Source organism: Limanda limanda, chromosome 9, assembly GCF_963576545.1.
Source record: "Limanda limanda chromosome 9, fLimLim1.1, whole genome shotgun sequence".
In the NCBI taxonomy this organism is placed as follows: Eukaryota; Metazoa; Chordata; class Actinopteri; order Pleuronectiformes; family Pleuronectidae; genus Limanda; species Limanda limanda.
Genome location: NC_083644.1, coordinates 18511619 through 18530359, shown reverse-complemented (window position 1 = coordinate 18530359; position 18741 = coordinate 18511619). Strand labels below are relative to the sequence as shown.

Here is an 18741-nt window from a genome sequence, read left to right as displayed (position 1 = left end):
GTTTCAAGTTTAATGAAGGCAATATTTAAATGTCTTTAAATGTCGTCTGCGCATTGAACAGAACAGTCCTCTGGAGGTTTGATCACTTCACTCTCATCTCATCCAAAATGAGACGCTGCACCGCTTCTCTCTCTCTGTTACTCTCTCCGAAATAAAGACAGATGTTCCTCAGCTCGTTTGTCTCTGAAGACTCTGACGTCTACATGTCGTCGGTTTACTCAAAGCGGCGACACTGAGTGTGTGTGTGCGTTGATTCAAAGGAACAAGCTCATCTGCACCATATTGGTGTGCGTGTGTGTGAGGATTTCACAATGTGTGGCGTGATACGCAGTTAATTCTCTGATAATGAGGCTTTTTTTAGCCTTAAATACCCTTAAACGTTGACCAACTGTTCCGGTGTTATAAATGGACTTCATTCAGGTGATACAAATGCATATTTACAAATGGGGATGTTTGTGTGGGCCAGCAGACAAAGCAGAGGAAGGTGGGAGATTAGTGTTGGACAGAGAGATGATTCAATAGCCTCATATAAAACGATGCTCTCGCCTGTGGTTAAAGAGCTCATTTCTACTACACTGCAGTGCTCAGGGGACTCTGTGAATGGAGGGAGTGTGAAAGAACGAGCAGAGGAGGAGTGGGACCATTCCATCACTCAGACTATGACCTTCCAAGAGTCACGCTGTTATAGAGTACAGAACTAATGCCTCAATATATTATCTGAATATGCTGCATTATCATTTTGCTTCTCCCTCTCACAGTCGCTCTTGCAGTCTTTCCCTCGTGCACACACACTGAGAAACAAAGTGCAGAGACACACACGGATGCATGAATGTTACGTCCATACAATATTTGATGATGAAATGTTTGCGCACTGCAGGTCAGAGATAGACACAGAATGAGAGAACGATGGAGAGAGCACGATGAAGAGAAAGTGGGTCTAACCTCACAAGTGGCCATTCTCTTCCTCGGCTTTGTGTCGTCTGTGAAGATGAGTGTTGTAGTCACATCAGGAGATAACATTGAGACTTCCTAGACAAGAGCAAGGTCAACATGCGCACACCGTCGCCGGCACTCTCTAATGCATGAGCACAATACCAACAATCCACCACACAATGAGGGGTGAGGAGAGAGGGGAGGACTGTGGGAGACGGGGGAGATAAGAGCAAAATGCTATTATTTTGCAGGAGAAAGGAGTTGGAGAGCAGCTGTAGCTCTAGTCCTTCCAAACTTCATCGATTTAAGCATCTGGATTATTGACCGGTGTCGTCCGGATGACACCACAGTTCACCGGTCCAATCCGATGTAGTTGCACGATAATATCTTGCCAGCATCAGAAGCCGTGACCTGTGGTACGGTTGTATTATTTGTCAGATTCCTGTTGGGCTGTTCTGTGGTCTGTGTGATTGATGATTCTGAGGTAATAGCCTAAGTCTGAGGTGGATAGAGGTCCTTGACTGGAAGATGGACTGTACTCTACTGAGTGTGTGTCTCTGTGTGTGTCTGCAGGGCAGGATCGCAGTGAAACGGCTCTCATCAGACGTTTTAAGGGCGATGGCGTCCGCTACAAGGCCAAGCTCATCGGCCTGGACGAAGTCACCGCGGCCCGTGGAGACAAACTCTGCCAGGACTCGATGATGAAGCTCAAGGTAAGGAAAATCTCTCCTCTTCTCCTCTGTCTCTGTTGATGGGTCTTCAATTAAGAACTGACTCCCTTCTAACGCCTAGGGTTCGATTCTGAAATCTGCCGGCACCGATCAGACAGACTCATAACGCAGATTTCGATGCCTCATTACGTTGATTGGGCTCTGTACCGAAATGGTTACCCTGCTTACAGGCAACATTAACATCACAGCACGTGTCTAGTTAATATTACACTCAACTGGTGGCAGCACACTCTAAACGGCTCTGGCGGTGCGTAACGTTAGCCTACAGTTAGCTAGTAACCACTTCAAACTCAAGTCAACACAACAACAAAATGCCTAAAGGTAAATGGTGGAAAGTGTGGGTGTATTCCATGTGAAAGGATTCAGACACAGGGACATGCAGCAGATGTTTGAAAAAAAATTTGTGTAAAACTCTGTACCCCCAAACAATACCCAGCCCTACTAACATGCGTCTGTGCATGTTCGTAGTGAGCCACGACTAAATCTGGAGGATTCATAATTTAACATGACCCACAAAAGCCCCATCAACAGCCAACACAGCGGTCCACAAGTAATTCAACAACATGCATATTTAAGTTCGAGTTTTAAATATGCATGTGTTGTACATCACAGCACAACTGTGTTTGTGTGTATGTGCGCGTGCATGTATAGTTAGTTGCAGTTTTACTATGCAAATTGCCAGAGTAGAGGTGTCAAATAAAAATGATAGAAAACATAAAAATAAAGACGTTGTATTTTATAGTGAAGACGAGGATGATCAGCGCGGGGGGAAGTACGGAGGTTAGCCATATGGATGAGAGGGGTTTCGGGGTAAATATCTCATTTGCAAGGACAAAAAGAATTAGAGGGAGAGGTAGACAGATGGAGCAGTTAGCAGAGGAGAGAAGGCTCATAGGCAGGGAATAATTTGGATGATAGGTGAGAGAGATGGGGGAGGATAAAGGTGAGGACAAACAGGACATTTTCATATTCATTCATCAATAAAATCCCTAATGCGCAAGCTGGTTTGGTGAAATATTTTACTGCAGTTTGTAAATGGGAAACACATATGTAAATAATTTTGCTAAAATAAACAGTCAAAACTTTACACAGAGCCTAGATTTCGCTTTATTCTCCAAAAAATGTTCCCTTCTCATTTATTATTAATTGACATGTAACACATGAGGTCCAAATACAGCCAGATACATTTATAATTTAGGTTGGAATATATTTGAATTGAGGAAATTACATTTATGTTTTGTTTATGTGTAGTGAAAACTCTATGCAGCCGAGGCCTGGAAGGGTATGGAGAGGATAGACGGCTCATTGATCAAACAGCTCCCCTCCTCCTCATTTATTCAGACAGGAAATCCATCAACTCCTTTTCTCTGATCTCTCCACCTCCTCTCTCGTACTGCTCCTCCCTCTCATAGCCCGACTCCCTCCATTCTCTGAAACCTCGCTGCTCTCTTTTCTTCTTTTGTGCCTCACGCATAATGCACGTTACGGGAAAACTCCACCCTTAGACACACTTACTTAAAATCAGTTTGTCATGATGCCTTCTGTGAATTCAAATGAGGTGCTCATGAAGAGTTGTGATTTCACTTTTTTACACTCTTTTTTTACACTCCTTGTCTGCTTTTGTAGTTATGGGTTCCTTACATTTCCCATAATGCTTTTCATCAGTCTAATATATATATATATATATATATAAAGCGTTTGGATTTGACTGATCAAAACAAATGTAGCTTGATTATCATTACATATTATTTAATGATATATTACACAAACAATTGTTTTTCCGCCTTAAATAGCTTTTAATCAGTGTTGTTTTTCTCAAATACTGGTGTTAATTTCAAACTAGTGATCTGGCTTTAACTGTTCTGTTATTCCTTTACCAGTAATCAAATATATTCTATGTGTATGGCTGTTTTGTTATTTTGTTTATCAGATATTATCTTTGAAAAATGTAATATCTTCCAAATCTTCACTCTGTTTTGTCCAAGTCATTTTTGTAAATACCCATCTTGTGCAGTGGCTTTATCTCTGCGTGACTGATGGAAATTGATGCCACTGTGATGTTTATTGCTGATGTTGTTGAGAGATTATTATTATTATTTTTATTGACATTTACTGACAACTGAAAGATAATCCAAGAGGAAAATTGTCTTTTAGATCGAGAGACGGCCCAAAGGGAAGTTCTTTATGGAGTCATCCTCATATTACACAGTACATAAGTTTCAGTCCTGCTTCTAACATGGTTATTTGCTCTGTGTGTGTTTCTGTCCTCAGGGTATAGCTGCTGCGGCACGGTCCAAAGGAGATCACAAACAGAAGGTGTTTCTGACTGTTTCCTTTGGAGGGATCAAGATCTTTGATGAGAAGTCAGGGGTAAGTGTGTGTGCCTGGGTGCGTGTGGGAGTGTGCGCCTGAATGCAGCATTGCGGGCCTGTGTGTGTGTGTGTGTGTTTCTTCTGTTAATGAGGCATCTCCATGAGAGGGAGGGGCACCCTGGGGAAATCAGGAGGCCCTAATTGAAACCCTGAGAACAAGACCTCAGTAGATGAGGGAACATGGCTATCCCATTGTCTGCCTCTTTGCAAACAGGGACAGCTCTGGTTTCATACTAGGCTCCAGATTATACATATTCCATTTTAAATGGCAGATTTTCTGTCTGCCCAACTATTGATCTATTCAGGACTCTGCTTTCCGACTGCTATCATTCCTCTTTCTTCCCTTTTTCCTGATAACTCTCAGTTTGCTAGCCATTTTCCCACTGTCCAATGAGATTTCGGAATTGCCAAAGCCCCACCAGAGGAAGCGAAGATTGTACCGGAGTTTGTCTTAATTTAGCTGATGATGACAACTCAGACGTTTACGACTACAGGACCACGAGAAACCCTATGGACAGACAAACAGTGAATTCAGTCATTAAATCCTGTTGCAGAATAAATGTTTTTGCAGCTCAAGGGAAAGTGACCAGTAGAGCGCAGTGATTTCTTTTATAATTTCTTACTCAAGGATTCTGTGACAGGTATTATCGAGGCTCAGTCCCCAAACTGACCAAATCTGTCACTGTTTCATTGAACAAGAGATATGCTGCCTGCCGAGACTCCCCAGGATACTTGGTGCTCTGGATGGATGACAACCTCACTGATCAATTTGGTTTTCTTTTACTGTTGATGTCCAATGAATGCCTCATTTAATCCCAGAACCTTTTAAAGAAATCAAATTGAATGGGCCTGACACTGTAGCCTTCTTAATTTACCTCTGCATGTTAGCTTTCTTTTATTTATATTAGCAGCTGGAGGAAAACAGCCTGGTTTTAAAAGCATAATGCAGAATAAACATCTGCTGTTAGTGTCATCATGTAAAGCTGTCTGTTTCCCTCTGTTTCTTCTGGCTGTCAGTCGGCTGATTGTTAATGTAATCTGGTCCAGATTCAATGTGAAGCTCGCTGCTCTGTACCTGGTTTTAGTGGCCGACATGCAAAGCCTGAGATTTACACCTCAGCAGGAGCTGGTTGTCAGCGACTCTGCGTGCGTGCGTGTGTGTGTGTGTCAGTGTGTAGCCGCTACACAGCAGTATAACTCAAAAGTCTGGGGTATTAGACAGGACCCGTCGGCCTCCCACATGGCAGCCATATTGCTTGCGGGGCCAAACTCATCCCTCACAGGTCCAGTCCTTCATCCCTCATTTTATAACCCTCATTTCTCTGTCTCATTCTCCGTCTCGCTGCCTCAAAGTCTACGTACCAGAAGACAGAGAGGGATAAAGAGGGAAATAGAGATAGATACATAAAGGCAAAATAGAGAAGGAGTGGAAGAGAGGAAACAGAAACAAAGATAAGAGAGGGGGAACAGAAAACAGGAGGAGAATGAAAGCTACGGATGGAGACGGAGAGTTAGAGGAAAAGGAGGAGAATCAGTGAGCATATGTCAAGGTAAAGCTCTCCACAGGGAGACCTTGTCCTCTGTCTCTGCACATTAATATTAACTATAAAGATATGCCGTCCTTACTATCAGTCCTTCAACCACTCCTAATGGCGAGGGAGAGAGAGAGAGGGAAAGAGAGAGAGAGAGAGACAGGCTGCTGAAGTTCAGGGAATTTGACAGTCTCATTCCCCTCCTGTGCATCAGTCAGCCAGATGGGTGGATGGATGAATGGGTGAACAAATGGATGGATGGCCTCTCTCTTGGAGGAGGGAAGGTCGTGCAGAGTGGATGGAGGTGGTGCTTGAGATGGAGGAGAAGAAGACGGGTGACATTAATCTAGCAGAGGGCAGCCCGGAATCTCTCTCTCTCTCTCTCTCTCTCTCTCTCTCTCTCTATACGCATGCATGCACGCATACACACACACGTGCACACCCACCTTCCTCGACCCTTTTTGTCAGTCTTGTCAGGGCCGCCGCCCCACGTCAGGTCAAGAACACACAGGAGTGCAGCAGCCGCCCTGCTGCTCCCTCAGAGAATCAAATCAGAAAGATTAAATTAGTCCTGTTCAGCCAACAGAAAATACTTTATCAACCAAGAACACATGGAGAGAATCTGTTAGAAAAGCCCCTGAAAAAACAAGTCTTCACAGAGGCTGGACTCAGGTGCAACTAGAACGGGTCCCGATGCCAGACTCTTCCATACATTCACTTTGAGTCTTATCTCATATATGTTGATGTTGGCTAACAGAGATCCTCCCACTTACAGTAGAGGGTCGAGCCTGAGGGCACGGATTGTACGATGTCCAATGGGAAGTTCAGCAGTGCCATAGGAACTAATTAAGCCTCAAAGCTAACTGCTAACCTCAGTCCTGACCTACTGACTGGAGCCCGGACAGCCTCTGCAGGTCGTGATGATGTCTTCTCCCCAGGAAAGAGATGTGAAACAGAGGGAGGAAAGAGACACGGTCTCCTGCTGCTTCTCCCTCCTCACTCCCATCGTAACGGGGGATCTCTTGGTTCAGTGGCCAGCAACTGCTGAAGGGCATGCTGCCCACAGTCCCTCAGAGACACTGCATGTGTGTGTCTGTCTCTCTGTGTCTGTGTGTGTGTGTGTCTGTGTCTCTTTGTGTGTGTGTGTGTGTGTGTGTGTGTGTGTGTGTGTTGTGTGTGTGTGTGCGTCTGTGTCTCTCTGTGTCTATGTGTGTGTGTGAGAGAGAGACCGACCAGTAGTGCATATCAACAGTGCTGGAGAGAAGAAACGAGAGAGTACACAGACAGTATCGACTTTTTGATACACCCACCTGTTTTTGCAAACACTTTGCCAGAGAGTGCATCTTTTTAAGCAACTTTGGACTCCATCTGATAGTTGACGCTGCCAGACGTGTTGGCTCCAGCGATGAACAGACTCCTGTGATTGAATCTTTCCATTCAGTCCACACTTTACCAAGAATGATGCAACACGTTTAGATTTAGGTTGCAGTCTCGTTGGCAGAAATGTCACATACAGATATGAGAATAATAACATTTGTCAAATCACAGTTCAGAACTACGTGTTGGTGGTTACAGCCCGTAAATGAAGGGAATACTTAACCAAAGCTTTACATCAGTTTATTCCACCTTACTGGTGATCACCAAAACCAAACAATTGGAGAGTCCTAATTCCTGCCTGCTGAGAAATGTATGGAGGGTTTAACAGGCCAATCTTAGTTTGAAAACATGGCAAAACTTATACCAGAATCCCTGCGGAAAATGTTCTGCTCTTTGTTAAATCGCGACATGAGAAAAAATGGCTGCTTCATTGCACACCTGACCAACTAGGTACTGGAGCTATTATCCTTGTTTGTAAATTGTTTATACTCTGAGCTGGAGTTGCTTCCAAGACGAGACAGAACAATTGAATTTATTCAGTCATCTCATTCTCTGCTCTCTTTGAATCAGAGTCGCTCTTTGTCACCTCACCACCCACCCACAGATAATTCTTCCACAACCTCTGCAAATGAGCTGTGTGTGTGTTTGTGTGTGTGTGTGTGTGTGTGTGTGTGTGTGTGTGTGTGTGTGTGTGTGTGTGTGTGTGTGTGTGTGTATGTGTACATGCACTGGCTTAGCTGTCATTTCAGGTCAATCAGTGGTGATAATAATAATCATTACTCTAATTATTAAATTTAGAAGACATGACTCATACAATAATTATCTATCTCTGCTGGGGCTCTCAGCGTGTGTTTGTGTATTTGCGCATTTGTGTGTGCGTGCCAGTGCCCTTGTGTTAAATTGGTTTCACTATACTCTGCCATGTGCTACTTCTGGACTAGCTTCAAAGCCAGCAGATGTGTGAGTTTAGCCTCAGATGTATAGCGCTCCAACCCCTAGCATGCTTTCAAAAGCTACAGGGTCATTATGCTGACTGTGTGTCTCTGCTCCCAGCATGCAGCTGGCATACACAGTAACAACAAAGCAGACATTTAGTGTGACTTAACAGAGGGCCGTTGCATATTAAGTTGTGTGTGTGTTTGTGTGAATGGGTTTCGAGAGCGAGGGCACAGATGAAGTGATCAAGTCGACAGCTTGCCGAGCTGTGATTGTCACTGATCCCCCCCCCCCTCTGTCCTCAGGAAAAACAGTGCCATCTGCCGCGGGCAATGCCAGCTTGGCACTCCCAACCCAGGCTAAACTAGAGAGGGCAGGGGAGCTAGGAAACAAGGTCTCGGTGTGAGACGGTTTGTTTCTGCATGTAGACTTGAGGGAGTTTCGGTCAGATTTATATTTCAGCTTCCAACAGGTTTTTTTTGTACAGGAATTTGGGGAATTCATCAGTGTGTTTGTGTGACAGAGAGTGTTCATACCTTGAACTTTTGGTAACAACTTCGTTTTGCATCTGAAATCTACTTTAATCTTCTTTATTCATGAACAACTTCATCATTGAGTGCTTTACAGGGTACAGAGAGGAGAAAACAGTTCAATAAGCAGGAAATATATATAAAGCGCATCAAATTTGAGAAAGATGCCAAGGTCCTGTTAAAATCCTTATTTAATTTTTAACGAGTTTTGAATTTATTTGCTTATGTGAGAAAAGGCCTGAAACTGTGTCCATAAAATCAAGTACTTGTAATCTTAGTTTGTCGAATTTCTCTGTGTGAGTTATTAAACGGACTGTGTCACCTCCTTCAGGTCCTCCATCACCACCATGCGGTCCACGAGATCTCCTACATTGCCAAGGACATCACGGACCACCGAGCCTTCGGCTACGTCTGCGGGAAGGAAGGGAACCACCGCTTCATGGCCATCAAGACGTCACAGTCGGTCAGTGTCTGTGTGCGTGCGTGTTTGAGTAACGGGTGTGTTTGCGCACGTTTCGCCTTGTACCCTTTGTGTGCAGGTGAATGCGTGATTCATCAGGGTCTTTTCTCAATAGCAGGAACCTCTTGACATTTAGATAAGGACCCTCGAACACCAGCTCATGTCCCCTCTGCGCTCTTCATCAAACAAACAGTGTACTCTGTAGAGCTCTATAGCTTTTGGTGTGTGTTTCTGAGTGTGTGTGGACAGATTCATGTTCAGTCCTGCAGCTACGTACTGTATATTATCTTGAGTCGCCTTTTGCACCTGATATGATTGTTGTTGCTTTTGTTAGGTTTATGTGTCTGGCTTGTTTAGTCTGGATCCAGCTGGCTCACTCTGTAGCCGTATTGATTCCCCATAGTGAGTCGATGAGGATTTGAGTGTGTGTCACCAGCTCTAATGGCATATCCATCCTCCTAGGGCCATGAAACGCTGCTCTTTGACTTAGACAGATAGGCACACACACACACACACACACACACACACACACACACACAATTACACACACACACACACACCCACACACACACACACACACACACACACACTGAGGGACTGTGGGCAGAATCAGGCTTCAACATCACTACAACAAGCCGCACACAGAATAATGTTGCTCACCAACATTACCCTGCTGCCCCACAGTGTAGCACAAGGCTAAATTCTCATCAGTCTTTTACCTGATGTGTGCCAGAGGAAAGGTCACAATTATATGTTTCTCCCATTTTTATTATTTGAACCGTGAAGCCATCAGTGTTAGCTGTGGAGCGACGAGAGGGTGGGGGGGGCAGAGAGTTTATGGCAGCGCCTGTAATTGGAAAGTAACCACTTTGATGTGAATTAACGGAGCATCTCTGTTCTGTCATGAAGACTGAGATTTAAAGTTGTTCCGAAAAGGCCAATTTGGGGGTAAACTTTAAAGTAATTGGCTTACCACTAAACTCTAAAGTGTCAGCACAAGAGAGACATGTTTTATTTAGCGGTGGAAGTCCACTAATTATGTACAGGGAAGGATTTCATAGACAAGTCGTTGTTGTAACCTTTGAGAAGAGCTACAGTTATAATTATTATAAATGGGTCTTTTTGTTAGAAAAGCAACCTTGGATCCCATTTGTAGGGAGTATTTAGTGTCAAATATCTTTAAAGAAGTTATTACAGTTTTACTTATTGTATCTTTTATTGTGATATCTTTGAAAACAAATCACAGTGGGCAAATCATTATAACAACACATTACAAATAAATTAAGTCAAAGATTAAGTAGAGGTAAATTATTGATTTCCTAGTCGACTGCTCAAAACTCTTTACACTCTAGGTCACAGCACTTATATATTTATATACATAAAGCACTTATGTATATCATATATTTGTTACATTTTCTGTCACAAACCTTCTGATTAGGGGACGACCTGCTCTCCTATGGTAAAGTGCTTCAGCCGTCACTGGTCAGTCCATCTGAAATATTTGTGCTGTCAATCAGAGGAATCAAACCCTCAGAGTTGAGGAGCAAAGACTTAATTCTATATTTGGCTCCAGGGTTCAACAACTCCAAATTAAGGAGGAGAAGATATCAGATATCTCTTCTCTACTTGTACAGTACAATCTCTTGAAGTTGTAGAAAATCACTAACGGATTTTGGCTGAAGAGGAGCCGAGTTGAGGAAAATTCAATATACCAAGAAATGAATTCAGAAACATCCTGTAACCCATATGCAACACTAGAATTAAATCTGGGTAAAGAAATTCCAATCAGTGTAGATTTAAATAGAACAGTGTGTCTGTCCACGGTAAAATTCTTTATCACTATCACTTATTATAGAATTACTCTCGCTAAAGCTACAGGCTTTGGATCAGTCATCTAATTCAACAGTGGTAAACTGAGGGTATCTCAGCTCAGTGGTCCTATGAGCTGCCCACTCTTCCTCTAGATCATCTTTAAAGTTGTATTCGTTTACACTTGTATCATCCGCTCAGCTTTCAACGTCTCATCTTACCTAGAAGTTCTGATTGAGCAGCAGCAGAAAAGCAGAGAGATGCCGAGAACAGACAGAGAATAATATGTAGTGTCAGATGCACCGAGGATCTCAGACTGACAGAGTGACTGCTTTACTGTCGGCTCAGCAGGAGCCACCGTTTACCCCAGAGTGCCTCTTATGAGCAGGAAGACAACACTTAAAATACAAAGACTTTATTCAAGGCAGCGTTCATTCTGTGAACTCCAGGTGCACTTCACGTCGCTCCAGTTAATAATTGATTAGGTCTGAAACACCGTTGTACTGTAGGACTCTCTGCTGTCGTGATGTGACAGTAGTTATGAGTTGTGAGTCGAGGTTTGTTGTTGGCACGTTTGCTCCCCTGACAAAAGGTAAGACAAGAAGCGTGTATCTGCTCGTGTCCCTGTCTGATCCAGGCCGAGAGGAGGAGCAGAGATTGTGCAGATGTGTGAGTGGAGAGTGAATGAGGACATGATGTTGTTTTTGTCATGGGGCACGGCAGGTTCTGTCATCTTTATTAGCCACGTAACTGGAGTAACAAGGCATGGGTTCAGTACATGAGTTCTGATTAGTGAGTGTGTTCAGTGTCTGTGTGGGTGGATAATGTAGCCTTGTGGTCCTAGGCTGAGCCGGTGATTCTGGACCTGCGGGACTTGTTCCAGCTCATCTACGAGATCAAGCAGAGAGAAGAGATGGAGAAGAAGGCCCAGAAAGACAAGCAGTGTGAACAGGCCGTCTACCAGGTACACTTATATCTCTTTCTTACTGTATTTCTGTCCACTTACCTTAACGATCTGCCCTAAGTGTGATGAACGTCATCCAAGAAACGAGTCAAGTTGGACTTAACCCATTAAACCTTTGCAAAACCTTTTATTTCCTCGGAAACAGATAGAGACATGATCTTCATGACATCATCTTCTTCCTCCACCTCAAACACACCTCTTACTCACTGAGCCTTGGTTAGCAGTAACATTTTCGGGTCTGAATCTTCATCAGTGTTATTTTCATTGTTGTTTTGGACAATCAAACAGTAATCTGCCTGGGTATCACTTCCCTTTAGATCGTCAACCATTGTCTGAAACGCTACTTTTTGTTATGGCTATACGCTAATAACCAAACAAACTACATCTCCCACAATGCACCGCGCCTGTCCCGCAAATATTTCAGCTATTCAGGATTTATTTCATTTGCCACATGTCTTGAAAATGACATTGTGATTGAGACGCACAGGTCTGGAGAAGCATAAAAAACGTACCCAGTCTTAAGGATACATACAAGCATATGGAACTGGTCTAAATGGGTTGAGAAAGAGGAGATCTCCCTGAATGAGGAGCACCCACGGATAGGTGTCGTCAGGCATCATCTGCCCATTGTGCTTATTTCACCTCCCTCTGTTCTGACTTCTGCACAGCTGCTGTTGAGTTTCTCTCTATCTCTCTGGCTGTGTCCCTTTCTCTGATGATCGCTCAAATGATTCTGTGAATGCCAGGAAGCCGCTCCGTCTCCTCTGTGCTCACCGCCTCCTACACTTTCTCCTCCGCCAGCCTAACTCCCCGCCTCTTCCCTCTCCTGTGTCTTCTCCCCCTCTGCTCCTCTCATCTCCTCCCTGTATGATTTCTCTCTCTCTCTCTCTCCCCTCTTTTCTGCCGCCCGCTCACCTGCAGACAATACTGGAGGAGGATCTGGAGGACCCGGTGTACCAGGTAACTTTTCTGACCAATCACATTGCTTCTGTCAACTTGCTTCATTTCTTGTCCGTCAGCTTGCTCCTCTCTGTGTGCACTGTGGGGAGACAGCCCCTGTGTGGTTACAGTGTGGGGACAGCACACCGGGTGCAGTTTGGAGGGGCAGACATCCACCGATGTGTATGTGGAGTCACCGGGAGGACGGGATGGGACTGTAGCCGTGCGTCTGTGTGCATGTCTGCCAGTAGGGGGTGCATGATCAGCCGAAAGATGTGTTACTTAGTTGTCTCAGCCACTGTTGGAAGTTTTTTGCTGCTTAAATTTTCCTCCTTGTGTCACCAGGATCTAGTCTCCAGCTGCTTGTTAATGAGAACTTCTTCACACTGCTGTCTGATGAATGACCTTTTATACGATTACAACACTTTTCCTCTTAATTTTCTCCTATCTTCCAATTTCTCTCCTGCTTCTCGTTTTCCTCTCATCCCTCTGCTGCTGACGTTGTAGTACATTGTGTTTGAGGCGGGACACGAGCCCATCCGCGACCAATCGGAAGAGGGCATTTATCAGGTATTCACAGGCTTGTCTTGTCTGCTTGTGTCTGAGTTGTGTCGTCCTCATCTTGTAGTCGGCGTTGAGCTGTGGCTACTGACAGGAGCTCCTCTGAGCAGATTCAATCTTTCACCTGCTGATCAATAGATACCAGATAGATAGATAGATAGATAGATAGATAGATAGATAGATAGATAGATAGATAGATAGATAGATAGATAGATAGATAGATAGATAGATAGATAGATAGATAGATAGATAGATAGATAGATAGATAGATAGATAGATAGATAGATAGATAGATAGATAGATAGATAGATAGATAGATAGATAGATAGATAGATAGATAGATAGATAGATAGATAGATAGATAGATAGATAGATAGATAGATAGATAGATAGATAGATAGATAGATAGATAGATAGATAGATAGATAGATAGATAGATAGATAGATAGATAGATAGATTACTTTATTCCTCCCCTAAGGGAAATTAAGTCGTCATAGCAGCCGGTATATTTGAATACAATAAAATACAATACAATACAATAAAAAATATTGAGGTAGAAAGAATAAAAACAGAAACACAAGATAAATAGGTAGATAAGGTGCAGTGGCAAGATGATGGTAATAGTACTGATGATATGATAGTAATGTTATTGTTACACAGTATATAAAAATAGTACAGTATATATAGTATATAATATAACATAACATATATTTATATATGATAGTAATTATACCAATATAACAGCAGTATATAGTAATAATGGCAGCAGCAACAGTATATAGAATAATAATAGTGAATATAATAATAATAATAACATGTACACATGTATAAATATGTGTATATAGACTTATGTATACAAAGAATATACAGAGAGTATGATATAATATGATATGATATATAGTAGAGGTATAAATATAAGTATTTGACTGTACAATAGATAATATAATATACTATGAGTGTAAGAATATGTAGACAGAGTGTGCAAAAGACAATATTATTGTATAAAATGATATATAATATCAATATGGTTTATATTAACACATATCACATATGATGTGAAGTAAGTGTAAATGGAGCGGAGTGTTCCGTCCTTAATGGGACAAACATATATACTGTGGCCTGCTCTTAAATATAATAGCTTCAGTTTTCACATGTAGAAAATAAGTACAAGAAATTAAAGACAGACAGAATGAGAGCTAACCAGCCAGCACTCTCTGGAGGGAAGCTAAAGCTATTTGCCCCAGAGAGAAGAGCCTTTCTCTGGGTGCACTCCTCAGAGCCGTGGGTATAGACCTCTGAGGGATGGAGAGGGGGAGGGAACGGTGCGCGTGGAGGGGATGTGGAGGTTATTCCCGTCCTGTTTGGAAGGCGGACCCCTCCTCTTTTTCCCGCCTCCCCTCCCTCTTTTTCTTTCCCGAGGAGATGAAAGAAAGCAGGGGGGGAAAGAAAGATTAATCACCCGCCTCTCGTTTGATCTTTAAATAAAATGGATTGAAAATAGAAAAAGAGTGCTGGCGCGTGCACAAACATACACATACAAACACCCCCCCTCCTACCACACACACACACACACACACACATATCAGACGTAAGAAACGTGAGTCTCAGCCAGCCCCCAGCCACTGAGGAGCTAACGTATGAATAAAGATGGAAGCCTCTAGAAATAAACATGTGAAAGAAGTAAACAAGGCACGGAGAGGAGGAGGAGGAGGAGGAAGAATGGGACCGACTGTGCTCCACAGATTCCCCCCCATTCTTCAGCAGTGCCGTTTTTTCATTTACCACACACTCTGATTAGGGCAATCCATCTAGGAGAGAATCAAACTTTATCTCACACATTGTGTCACTTAAGGAGAAAACAAAACCACCAGGAGTCCCACGATTCGTATTTATCAGCGTCCTGCCATTGCTTCTCGCTGCTACTTCTCATTGCAAAACACTGTCAAAGTCGATCTGGCTGCGTGACACAGATATTACATGTCTCCGTGTGTGTGACAATCTGAGTTATTACATGTCTGTGGGTGTGATAAGCAGCCTTATCCATTCTTTATTAGGCAGAAAGGGAGGAAGAGGGACCAATCTCTGCAGGCCGCTAGTTTACTGATCTGTCTGGTAGATGAGTCTTTACTTTACAGATTTTAATTCAGATAATTCCTGCTCACACACACACACACACACACAATCACCCACACTCTGCTCATGATGGATTTGATTCCTGAAGAGTCCTGTTCCAGGGCCGCATTCAGTCTGTCACAGTGTCGTGCGTCTCACTGCTTGATGAATCCAGAGGTAACAGGCTTTTCTCGGCTGCCCTGACTTTATTGGACGATTGTGTAGGTTCCCACCAGTCAGCAGAAGGAAGGGGTCTATGACGTCCCCAAGCGACACCCAGTGAGTGACCGTGTGTTTGCCCGTGTGTCCCGACGTCCTCCTCAGCCTGCCTCCCCCTCTCAGATAAACCTCTCAGCTGCCCCCACTCCAGTTTAAAGCATCCTCCTCCTTTTTTCGGTGCCCTCTCTCCTCTCGAGAGCGGCGAGAAGCTCTAATTTTTGCGGCGATTCCACTTCCTGTTAACGTATCTCCCACACAGTGATCCAGTGTGGGTTCTTTTTCTAATGTTCCCCTGAGAGGTTTGCTGGGACCCAGTGCTCTTTGTGCAGTGTGCTGTGCTACTCCTCTGCTTGTGCTGTAGCTGTGGTGGCTGGTGCCCTTCTCCTCATGCTCCGTGGTGCCTGCTCCTTGCATATAGTTAACTGGGATACTGTACGTGTGTTTGGACTTGTGTGTGTCGTGTCTGTTTTTACGCAATGAAGCATGCCAGGCTGTGGTTTGCATCATGTTGAATCCAGTAAAAAAACCTGCATGACATTATCCCAGACTGCGTTAAGACACATTTTTTCACTCTCATATCCTCCTTTTAATGGATGTAAGTTATACGACTGACTATAAATGTGCATGGCCTCATGTTTTTGAATTTACACCTCCGGATGTTTAACAGGTTTTCACCCCGTTCATGCATATATGTGAGTCTTTGCAGGGGAACTCTATGTGTGTTTGGTATGTGCGTGTGTGTAGTTGTGTAGGGTCGTGTGTGTGTGTGTGTGTGTGTGCGTGTGAATGCGTGTGTGTGTGTGTGTGTGTGTGTATCCTTAAGCTCCTGTTATTGGCTTGCACTGCCAGTGGTTATAATGAAAGATGACCTTGACCACTGTCAGGCTGCACTATAACTCAGCTGCTCTTTATCCGCCTATAAAGATGCTATTTATATTGCTGCCTGATTTAATCTGCTAAAATCTTCACACTCACAATAACCAGGCTGCCGTCCCTTGTTTCTGTGTCAACACTTCACCTCATATTGCTGCTCTGTGGCTCTTCCCTCGGTCTAACCAGAGCACACCACCTCTGTGTGTGTTCAGCTAAAACCAAACCCCCCCCCCCCCCTTGTCTCCACTGGTAGTCAGAATCCTGCTCTATACATTTTGGTAGAGAGAGAATCAGTCACACAGTTTCCTGGCTGTATATTATCCCCATCTTTGGTAAGAAGCTTACAGGCACCACAGTATTTTCTGTTCTCTCCTAACCCAGCCCACAACACATGCTGCTATTTGAATTGCTTTTGTGTTGGCCGGTGTCTGAACGTGAACAAATCCAATATTTCTCTCTTGTTGTGCAACCAATTGGACCAGCCATCAATTCTGGTTTAAATACAGCGGATTCAAGTGTTTTCAGCTTCCCAGTCCCTCAGCCAGAGGGAGTAAATATAACCCTGGATCAGAGAAACATAAATGGATAATAGACAGTGACAATTATTTTTGTGTGTTAGACATCTTGTGTTGTAATTTGAAGATAATTTAATGTACTTTCAAGATAAATCCAGACTCACAGAGGACAGGAAGCTGCTGCTGTGCTGCTCTCTATGGGCGGAATCACGTCACACCAGCTCAAATGTCAAAATACTGCATCTACAGTAAATTGGAAATTTAAGTAGCCTCCTGATGTTCACATCAGCCTCAAGGAGAAACTGGGGGATTTATGATAACTGTAATATCTTCCATTTAGTGGAAACAACTACAGCACAGTGTTACTGGTGCTGGCAGTACACTTTTAAATACATTTATAAAATTATTTTAATGATAAATGAGACATGGAACTATATAATGAGTAGAATTAATATGATCCATTTCACAAATCTAAAGTCTGATATTACTGTATATGTGAAGTGACTGCAAGGCTCGCATTTACATTCACTACCTTAAAATAATCTGAGAACACTTTGCAATCTGATGTTTCCTCTTTCTTCCTATTCTGCCAACACACAGTGTGGAGGCTGCAGGTGCACCTGCTGTGACCACAAGCTGCATCCCTTTTCTGACAATTGTTATTAGGTTGGATTTACTGTTTATTGCATTGGCAGGAGAGGTTCATTGTCCTGTCAGCAGGGGGATTGACAGTGGACAGTAGCTTAGATGAGATCACTGCTGCAACCACACACACACACACACACACACACACACACACACACACACACACACACACACACACACACACACACACACACACACACACACACACACACACACACACTCACACACACATTATACCTCAGATGAAATGATACCACTGGCAGAAATGTGACCTCCTGTCAGCAGCAATTTCTTCTCCTACTCTGTCACCTTCTTAAATGATGACAAATCAATAAAATAAACACACACACACACACACAATTTCAATCTACTGAGTTCTTGACTCTTTATGAACTGAGAGATTGTGTTGAATCCCATGTAAAGGTCAGCATATTAGTATTAGCCAGACAAACACATCAACTCTGCACAAACACTGGTTTAGATATGATATGATGTGATGTCCAAATGTGTGTACATTGGCCGAGCTTCTAGTTTAAATAATGGTTGTGTAAAAACAGCCTTTTAAGAGTGTGTGTGTGTGGTTTTTCATGTCTGAGTGAGTGAGAGAATGCAAGAGATTGACTGACATGTCACACAGTGTTGTGTTTTGTTCTGAGCTGCGAGTTTGTGTGTGTGTGTGTGTTTGCATGTGACAGGTGGGCTGTGTTTTTGGCGTGTGCCCGCCTGATCAGTCACACGGCAGGAGGTCAGCCGAGTGGCGTTAATTAAAGGGGCTGCGTTAATTGTATGCAGAACACATGTGCACAGGTACTTACCGTTTCCCCGGAGATGGCTAATTGATAGGTGGCAGCGGCACTGATAGAGATGAAGGGTCGGCCCAAAGAGATGGCGAGAGCATTTAATGGGCACATAGGCATAATTGGCAGGGCAAGAGAGAAAGGGGTGGACGGAGAGGGAGAGTGAAGGAAGGAAACCAGAGGAATGGGCTGCAGCCGAGTGGGGCAGTGAGCAGGTGGAGGTGCCGTTTGTTTCAATCCAACTGTCAGATTTAAATACTCCAGAAATAATATCCAGATTGAAATATACCACTATGAGGTCATATTTCCAGAAGGAGAACAAATCATCCTGTAGAAAAATGGCCAGTATTTCCAGAACTGATTAGTATTGGGCAAGCTGTTATTGTTCTTCACTTTCACCTAATGACGGCCATACGTCATGCTTTCATCCAAAAG

General features: G+C 43.4%; 1 protein-coding gene across 1 annotated transcript in view; it reads left to right on the top strand.

Annotated features, from left to right (window-relative positions):
- The window catches only part of dab1a (DAB adaptor protein 1a), a 48163-nt gene that overhangs the window by 21332 nt on the left and 8090 nt on the right, over positions 1-18741 (top strand). The window contains exons 2-8 of the mRNA XM_061078653.1: positions 1507-1646; positions 3936-4034; positions 8743-8874; positions 11525-11644; positions 12566-12604; positions 13091-13153; positions 15483-15536. Of these exons, the coding sequence (XP_060934636.1) occupies positions 1507-1646; positions 3936-4034; positions 8743-8874; positions 11525-11644; positions 12566-12604; positions 13091-13153; positions 15483-15536 (647 nt within the window). The remainder of the gene's footprint in view (positions 1-1506; positions 1647-3935; positions 4035-8742; positions 8875-11524; positions 11645-12565; positions 12605-13090; positions 13154-15482; positions 15537-18741) is intronic.